This window comes from Lynx canadensis, chromosome D4 (genome assembly GCF_007474595.2).
Source record: "Lynx canadensis isolate LIC74 chromosome D4, mLynCan4.pri.v2, whole genome shotgun sequence".
Taxonomy (NCBI): domain Eukaryota; kingdom Metazoa; phylum Chordata; class Mammalia; order Carnivora; family Felidae; genus Lynx; species Lynx canadensis.
Genome location: NC_044315.2, coordinates 45,513,474 through 45,523,386, shown reverse-complemented (window position 1 = coordinate 45,523,386; position 9,913 = coordinate 45,513,474). Strand labels below are relative to the sequence as shown.

The following is a 9,913-nucleotide window of genomic DNA, read 5'->3' as shown; positions in this document are numbered from 1 at the left end:
GGGAGTGAACAAATCTTACGTATTACAATGGTTCGTTGCTCTTCAAATCAACCCTATTCAACCAAATCTTATTCCTTAGGATTTATAATCTCATCACCTTGTATCTTCTCGGTGTTTCTTGGGTATCTTATGTGAAGTATTGATGTTGAGTTCATGGACGTTATACAAAATGTATGCATGTTAAGAGCAATAAAACTTACTTCCAGTAGATGGATCACCAGAGGACTCTCCCTCCATCATTTGCTAGATTTCAAAGCTGTGTTGTGAGAGGTGGGCTTCCCTTAGTTAGAAGACGCCACGGTGCTTACGTTGGAGCCTTAGCGTGAACTGGGCTCTAAAACTAAATGCGAGTAGTTTCTATTTGATCATTTAATTCTACTAAAGTTATTCAACTCATTTATAATTATGTCAATTGCTGAAAAGAAATCGATGTGGAGAATATCTTGATGAATATCTAGCTGCTAGTGAAATTAAAAATTGTTTTTTGATATGAAGCAAAATTAAAAGTTAAGACCTAAAAATACATGTTAAGACAATACTGTAATTTTTCAATTGTTTTTGAAGTTCTTAAAATCATTTTAAGTATATCATTACATGTATATTATTATTATGTCTTTGTATAATTTTTAATTTGAATATGTAACTTAATACATTACTATTTATACACGTAAATATGTTAAAATTTGCTCTGCAAACTTAGCTATAGACATAAATAAAATGTTAATAACTTTAAATTTACTTTTAGCTTAAAATTTTTATCAATTTTAACCCTGCCTTGGATAAAAAAAGAAGTTTGGCACTCTCTTTTTCTATGTATAAAGGATAGATAGAGAGAGAGTACATAAATAGATATAGAGTATAACTGTGTCATTAAAGTTTCATGAGGGGTTCAATTAGCAAAAAAAATCTAAAAGGGCTCAGGGGTCAGGGGAAAGGGGGCAATAATTAAATAAAACGGTTGAGAAACACTGCTCTAAACCCATTTGGAGAATGTAAAATGAAAACCAGAAAACAAAAGTAGGAAGTAAGAGGAGATTCAGAAAATGGTACTCATGTGTTCCCATTTAGGAGGTGCGCGCAAGGGAAGATATTCAAGAGAACCTAGAGCCATGGGTCACAGAGTCGCCCACCCCAGCCAGGCCAACAGCATCTGCAAGATCCCCAATGGCGCTGCCCTCTTCCTTCTTGGTGGCCCTGGTGGCGCTGGGCTGCAACTCCGTCTGCTCTCTGGGCTGTGACCTGCCTCAGACCCACGGCCTGCTGAACAGGAGGGCCTTGATGCTCCTGGGACAAATGAGGAGACTCCCTGCCAGCTCCTGCCAGAAGGACAGAAATGACTTCGCCTTCCCCCAGGACGTGTTTGGTGGAGAGCAGTCCCACAAGGCCCAAGCCCTTTCTGTGGTGCACGCGACGAACCAGAAGATCTTCCACTTCTTCTGCACAGAGGTGTCCTCGTCTGCTGCTTGGAACACCACCCTCCTGGAGGAATTCTGCACGGGACTTGATCGGCAGCTGACCCGCCTGGAAGCCTGTGTCGTGCAGGAGGTGGGGGAGGGAGAGGCTCCCCTCACGAACGAGGACTCCATCCTGAGGAACTACTTCCAAAGACTCTCCCTCTACCTGCAAGAGAAGAAATACAGCCCTTGTGCCTGGGAGATCGTCAGAGCAGAAATCATGAGATCCTTGTATTATTCATCAATAGCCTTGCAGAAAAGATTAAGGAGCGAGAAATGAGACCTGTTCAACATGGAAATGATTCTCGCTGACTAATCGTATCACACTATCCACGTGTTCTGCCATGTCAAAGACTCTCATTTCTCCATTCTGCTGTGACATGAATGGCATCAATCTGTCAATATTTTCAGGAGTATTAAGTACATCATGTCAACTCTACAAGCACTAGTCACTTTCCGATGACCTTGCTGATCTATTTCACAATTTATTTATTTACTTAACTATTTATAAGATTTAAATCATATTTGAATAATAATGATGTACTTTCACTTTGTGGTTAAGAGAAAAAATATATTCTTTATATTTATTCAACTTATTTTCTTTATTAAATATTTTCTATAGAAAAATTCTTGTCTTTGTTTATCATTTAAAAAAGAAACAACTCTGATGAAAGAATGGATTGTGCAATTCACTTACTCATTACATTATTCACGTTATACATTAAAAATAGACTTTCTCTAAGCCAGTCTGTATGCGGCTGTCAGGATAGGGGTGGACATAACAAATCCAGTTCTGCTTTTGCACCCGTGAGTTTTGTGGAGAAAGCAACCTAAAGACAATAATCACACTGAATTTATATCAGTTATATTAAACAGTATAATGAGGATAAGGGGGAAAATGGAGTTCTCTCAGCAGAATCTGCAGGAAAGCATGCCAGGAAACAGAAACAAAAGCCGTAGATATCTCCTATAATTGACTGGTGGACTTCCAAGTATGAATATTCTTTGGAAAATGGATATTGAGTCTGCAATTTACAAGCAACGCCATTAACTGAAAGCCTTAAAACAGAAGTGGTCACACGGGAAGAGGAGAGCATGAGCAAAGAACTTCAGATCGATTCCTCGAAACTTCAGATGGTAAAGGGAGAAAAGAGCCACAACAGAAACAGAGACAGAATGGCCATGAGGTAATAGGGTAAGAGAGAATATCAGTAAAAGTCTATTTCAAGGACTGAAATGGCTTCAAAGAATTGCATCATTGTAAAATGTGGATGTAAAATGCCCACCGCACTGGGATGAAGGGGGCATTGAAGCTTTGCTGAGAGCTGGTTTGGAAGAACTCACAGAAACCATATTGGAGGGTGGGAGGGAATGGGTGAATAAGAGAAGAGAAGTTCAGGTATAAGGAGCAAATAGTTGTGAGAGATGTGCCTGCTGAAATGCAACAGGAGAATAGAATGGGAATTGAGAATTACGTGAAGTTTTGTTTTGTTTTTGTTTTTTTTCCTGCAGAGTTCTCCATTTTGCGCTATGTGTGTCTCTGGATAGATACATGGATTGGATGTATTGGCAAATCATGTTCATATGCTTAATGTTGTGTTTATTTTAAAGCATGGCACCTTTCATTCCCTACCATGATAATCTATTATCATTTTGATGCGTACTATGCAGGAAGTCAGGAAGCTGTTCTGTGGACGGAAACCATCCAGTATGTGGGGAAGCAGATGGAACTGACCTTAGCGAGGGCTGGGTGGAATTCGCAAGCAGGCACCACAGTGAGCAGGTGGAAGGTGGTAGCAGAAGCCAAGGGCTCCCGCTGGCTTCCCCTCACCTGGGAGCCACCCTAGTGTTTCCACGGCCGTCACGGTCAGATTTGCCTTTGATTTCCTGGTGCCTCGGTGCATCCCAACGCCGTGACAGCTTTCTAGGAAAGCTGAGTGGAGAAAGAAAAAGATGCTGTATCAAAACTGATGGGAAATAATGGTAGGGGCCCTTCCCGTTTTCATTCTTGCTTCCCTCTTTTGGTACTGACCTCAAGATGAAGTAGAAAGGAATTCAGAAGAGAAGTCCACCCGTGCCTATAAAATTACTAAATTAAAAAGAACATATACAATTTAAAAAACTCCAAGCTAGTAAAGAAAGGGGTTAGTTTCTCTAGTATGTGGCCTCCCTGCCCCACATCTTCTCTGTGAGATGGATCACGATGAACCAAATAGCTCAGGAGAAAAGAACGGACTCACTAACCCAGGAAGCCTTATTAGTTACTTCAGTGCAAGCCTCCAGCAGCAGGAAAATCAACACTGAGTCCCTTGCGGCCTCAGAAACTGAGAGCATGAGAAGGACTCCACAGGTTAATAGACTGAACTCCACATAGAAATCAATATTTAGCAAAATACAATTCCTGTTGCTATTTAAGGTCACAAAAAAAAAAAAAAAAAAGGATAGTTTACCCACATCAGTGCCCCCTACACACATGAAGTGCATAACGTTTGTGTCCTCTGGAAGCTATGGAAAAATCTGACTCTTGAGCACCTGACAGAAAGAGAAGGAATTGGTCACAGAAACAAGCTTGGGTCACGGACAGTTGATTATCTGGGGGACAAAAGCAGCCACCCTCCAATAAAATTTTGCTCAAAGCTGGAAGTATGATGAGCTGACTCCTGGCGGCCAGTTAACAGAGAAAGAGAGAGTGAGCGAGGGGAGCCAGGTGTCACACACAGGGCTATGGGCACGCTGACCCAAAGGGACCAGGCATCTTGACTGATGCACAAAAAATAAAAATCACAACAACAGAGCTCAGGCTCGGAGGTAAAAGTATGTCCTGAGCAAGGAGAACAACACCTACCTACTTTTGATCGTAACACAAAAGATTTCCGTCATTTGAAAGCTTTGGATCCCTTTACGCTGAAACATTTGAAGTACTGGGGCAACTTAAATTTCAATGAAATAGTGAAATGAATAATTCATAGGGTTAATGTTTTCCAATCTAATCTACTCTAATCTAAGGCTTACATAAAGAAAGGAAAAAAAGCTTAGGAAGAATAAAACGTATACAGGAACATTCAGAAAATGAAAACGGTTTTGTATTAAAAGACATGTGAGAAAGAACTTGAGAGGAACTAGGGCCCAAGACGCCCCCCTTGCTCGTCACCCAGGCCACCAGACCCCTCAGGTGCCCAGCGCGCACACCCTCTGAGGGCCTCCTGCTGGATCCCTGTGGCCGCATCTCCTTTCTGGGCTCTGACCTGCCTCCCGGCCAAGGGCGGCTTCACAGGAAGACCTACTGCTTCTGACACAGATCAGGAGGACGTCCCAGTTCTCCTGACTGAGGGGCATCCCCCCTGGGGAGAGGGTGGGTGGCTGCCGGTTGCAGGAGGCCCAGGCCACCTCTGTCCCCAGGAGCTGCTCCGGCAGACCTTCAAAGTTCCTCACAAATTGCCATCTGCTGCCTGGAACCCGATCCTGCTGGACAAACTGCACGGGGCTCCAGGGACAGCCGGAACCCGGGACACCTGCCTTAAACGCACACACCCGGACACTCCAGCAAGAACCTTTCACTAGAGGACAAAAGTTCCATCCGGGGACTTCATCTCAGTCTCAAGAGAAGCAATGGAGTGATTGTGCCTCTAGAAAGATGCCTGAGTGCAAATCACGTGACCGTTGTCTGCATATTCAAATTCGTAACAATTAGTAAGGAGGAAGGAAGGAGACCCCAAAATGATTCTCTTTAATACATGAAGTCACATTCCCAGGTATTTAGTCATTTCACTGACTTTATTTCTGCTTTTGTCTTAGAATGTATCGAGTTAAATTGTTCAAAAGTGTGCTCCAATGTTCTTCTTCAGTGATTATCTCTCGGGGCCTCTTTCCTTGGGAGACACTTACCTCTAACGATGTGACATACGTATTCATGTATTGGCGGACGTTCTGGTTCCCATCCAACATGTAATCAGCTGGGCTGGTCGTCAGCCTTGACCTTCCATCAACTACAACACAAGTGCCAAACAAACTGAAAAGCAACAACTCTTCCTAGATCCAGACAGAGACCCTGGATGACTGGGAGCAGAAATGCAAGAGTTTAAAGCACAGCTGAAGCTCGTATTGGTAGAAACACTGAAGCTGAAATGGAAGAATTACTGGCAGGTCCATATGGATGAGCTTGAGATCGAAAAACTGCAAGATATCCTGTCTTTGGGGGCCACACGCTTTTGTGAGTGTTACCTTCGGGAGAAACCTTCACCAGGTTCTCACTGTGAAGATGAGAAAACAAACTCCTGGTGCTTCCAGCAGAGGAAAGGAAAGAGAAATCACTGGCTGGGAATCCTCTCGGTCTTCTGTTCCCCTCAACAAAGGCCTGCTCTCCAGGGAAATGATTTTCCTAGAGCCTCCCCCCGCCCCCACCGGGGGAAGGGAAGTCCAGCCCTCTCTCCTCTTCCACTCGGGGGACAGGAAAGACACAACTGCAAGCCCCTCTAACTTTCCTGTGTCCCTTAGCAGGGTGGTCACGTTAGAACATTTAGAAGCACTTAGCGGAGTATTTTCCACTGAATAAAGGCTTACCATCATGTTCTTATTTATTCATAGAGTCTATAAGAGCATAAGTAACTTCTCCTAGCCCTCTCTCTGTAACTGACTGCAAAATGCTGAGAGTCTAAAAAAACAGAATTGGGAACAAGTGGCTCATCAATGTAATTATATACATACTAATATACTATGTACACATAGATACTATGTATATACACGTGCACTATGTATTCTGACACTAGCACGTTCCCCTTTCCTCCCGCTTCCCCAGATCTCATTCTTCACGTGCATCTCACAGTGTTTCCTTCTGCCCCAGTGTAGAAACCCCCAGCGAGCTCTGCTCTCCTCAGTCTCTCCTCCTGAACCTGCCCTGCCCATTCACACAGCTGCTTCCTTTTCGGCTGTGGTTTCCGGCCAAGTGCAAAAGTCACTAACTGAAATCAAGAGTTGTGTGAAAGTTCTAGGTTTTTGGAAACTCTCATAGGAGAGTTCTTGTTCTCTTCTTTTTCTTCTCATGACTATTTTTGGCCATGAGGGAATGTTCCTCCTACAATGATGTAACTAGCTGTAGGGAAAAAGGAAAGAGAAAGCAGGATCATTTTAGTCAGGGGTCTGTTAAAATATTTACAAAGGAAGAGTGCCACCTACTGGCCAAGATGGACAAACACAATGACCAAGTCTGGAGGCCTGGCTTGTGGTCTACAGAAGTCTGTTCCCAGGCAGGAGTCTTTTCTACAGAGAAAAATGGCTCTTTCCTGGAAAGAACTGACTCCAATAACATAATAAGCCAATTTCCTTACCTTGGATATAGTTTTGAAAAAACACAAGTGTTCTCTTTTTTTTTTTTTTTTTTTTTTGAGAGAGAGAGAGTGAGCACATAGGGGAGGGGCAGAGAGAGACTGGGGACAGAGGATCTGAAGCAGGCTCTGTGCTGACAGCAGAGAGTCTGATGTGGGGCTTGAACTCATGAATCGTGAGATCATGACCTGAGCTGAACCAACTGAGCCCCCAAGAGCCGTTAGCTTCACAGCAAAATTGAGTGCAAGATATCGAGACTTCACATACTCCCCGGTTCTGTATATGAATAGTCTCCCCCATTATCAGCATTGCCACACCAGGTGGAATAGTTGTTACAATTGCTTCCAAGGGTATAACAGTAATTTCCTAGGGTTGTGAACCAGCCTGAAATATTGCAGTGGTCTGTGGCACTCCAAAGCTCAACATTGGACCAGTCTAACAAAACATTATTCCTTAATATTTATTTTCTCTCATTGGATTTTTTTGGGTATCATACGAGAAGCACGGACGTTGGATTTGTGGAATATACACAAAACATCTGCAAGATCAGTGTGACAACCTGGGGCTAACCCGTCTCTGTGATTGGAAGAGTTTCTCTCCATTGTTTCTTGGATCTCAAAGTCATTCTGGGAGAGGTGGCTTTTGCTCACTTGTGAGCTGCTATTGGCTGTCTTGTGCATGTTGCTTTTGTCTGAGCCTCGATGTGATGTGGGCTTTGGGAATTAAATACAAATATATTATATTTTATGATTTAATTCTACAAAACTCATTCAACACATCAGCAATTATCTAGTGGGAAACAGAAAAATATTGTGACAATATCTTCAAGAGTATGTAGCAGCAGGTTAAGTTAAAAATTATTTTGTCAGGGCGCCTGGGGGGCTCAGTCGGTGAAGCGTCTGACTCTTCATCTCGGCTTAGGTCATGATCTCACGGTTTATGAGTTTGAGTCCCATGTCGGGCTCTGTGCTGATGGCGTGGAGCCTGCTTTGGATTCTGTCTCTCCTTCTCTCTGCCCCTCTTCTGCTTGTGCTCTCTCCCAAATAAATAAGTAAACTGAAAAAAATTATTTTGTCATGAGGCAACATTAAAATTCAGTACACTGAAAATAAATCAGGGAATAATTTAAGTGAATAATTAAAATTTTTTGTTGCTTTTAGCAATTTGGAATGATTTTAAATATTTAAGTACATTGAAATAGGTATGTCTTTATAGAAATTTTAATTTACTTATGTACTTTATATAAAATCTATATAAGTAAATAAGTTATAAGTCACAAATTAAATTTAGGTCTGGAATAGAATAGAGACTCCAGAATTGGACCCACAAATGTATGGCCAGCTAATCTTTGACAAAGCAAGAAAGAATATCCAATGGAAAAAAGACAGTCTCTTTAACAAATGGTGCTGGGAGAACTGGACAGCAACATGCAGAAGGTTGAAACTAGACCACTTTCTTACACCATTCACAAAAATAAGCTCAAAATGGATGAAAGACCTGAATGTGAGACAGGAAACTATCAAAACCCTAGAGGAGAAAGCAGGGAAAAAACCTCTCTGACCTCAGCCACAGCAACTTCTTACTTGACACATCCCCAGAGGAAAGGGAATTAAGAGCAAAAATGAACTATTGGGACCTCATGAAGAGAAAAAGCTTCAGCACTGCAAAGGAAACAATCAACAAAACTAAAAGGCAATCAACAGAATGGGAAAAGATTTTTGCAAATGACATATCGGACAAAGGGCTAGTATCCAAAACCTATAACGAACTCACCAAACTCCACACCCAAAGAACAAATAATCCAGTGAAGAAATGGGCAGAAACATGAATAGACGCTTCTCTAAGGAAGACATCCTGATGGCCAACAGGCACATGAAAAGATGCTTAGCGTCACTCCTCATCAGGGAAATACAAATCAAAACCACACTGAGATATCACCTCACGCCAGCAGAGTGGCTAAAATGAACAAACCAGGAGCCTATAGATGCTGGCGAGGATGTGGAGAAACGGGAACCCTCTTACACTGTTGGTGGGAATGCAAACTGGTGCATCCACTCTGGAAAACAGTGTGGAGGTTCCTCAAAAAATTAAAAATAGATCTACCCTATGACCCAGCAATAGCACTGCCAAGAATTTACCCAAGGGATACAGGAGTACTGATGCATAGGGGCACTTGTACCCCAATGTTTATAGCAGCACTTTCAACAATAGCCAGATTATGGAAAGAGCCTAAATGTCCATCAACTGATGAATGGATAAATTTTGGTTTAAATACACAATGGAATACTACTTGGCAATGAGAAAGAATGAAATCTGGCCATTTGTAGCAACGTGGATGGAACTGGAGAGTATTATGCTAAGTGAAATAAGTCATACAGAGAAAGACAGATATCATGTGTTTTCACTCTTATGTGGATCATGAAAAACTTAACAGAAGACCATGGGGGAGGCGAAGGGGAAAAAAAAAGTTAGGGAGGGAGGGAGGCAAACCATAAGAGACTCTTAAAAACTGAGAATAAACTGTGGGTTGATGGGGGGTGGGAGGGAGGGAAGGGTGGGTGATGGGTATCGAGGAGGGCACCAATTGGGATGAGCACTGGGTTTTGTATGGAAACCAATTTGACAATAAATTTAATATTAAAAATATAAATAGATAAATAAGCAGACATTAAAAAAAATCAAATTTAGGTCCATACTTAAGCATCAATGGCTTTAAATTTTAACTTTTAAAAATTTTTAGTAATTCTTAACCCTGCATTGGATAAATAAACTTTATATTTCCTTTTTTATGATTTTTTATGTATAAAGTACAGTTAAATATACAGTACATAATTACACATAATGTGTATCTGTGTTATTAAATTTTCTCAGAAGGTTCAGTTAGATAAATATGTACAAAAACTCTGGAGGCAAGAGGTAATGATGAAAAAAAAAAGGTTGTGGAACCCATGCTCTAAACCCAAGTAGAAGGTGCATAAAGGAAAGCAAAAACAGAAGTGGAAAGTAAGGACAACGTTCAGAAAGTGAAAACTGCTATGTTCCCTACTTAAGCCACACGCACAAGGGAAGATGTTCAGAGAACCTAGAGCCACGGGTCACAGAGTCGCCCACCCCAGCCAGGCCAACAGCATCTGCAA

The 9,913-nt window shown here is 41.9% G+C and overlaps 1 protein-coding gene across 1 annotated transcript; it reads left to right on the top strand.

Moving 5' to 3' along the window:
• Positions 1 to 1,164: 1,164 nt before the first annotated feature.
• On the top strand, positions 1,165 to 1,734 carry LOC115499575 (interferon alpha-like). The gene has a single exon (XM_030293673.1). It carries the CDS (start codon positions 1,165 to 1,167, stop codon positions 1,732 to 1,734), a length of 570 nt encoding a protein of 189 aa, XP_030149533.1.
• Positions 1,735 to 9,913: the final 8,179 nt, after the last annotated feature.

Bases quoted from the DNA above. Each gene is read 5' to 3' on its own strand.
- LOC115499575 (XM_030293673.1), top strand. From the start codon at position 1,165: ATGGCGCTGCCCTCTTCCTTCTTGGTGGCCCTGGTGGCGCTGGGCTGC.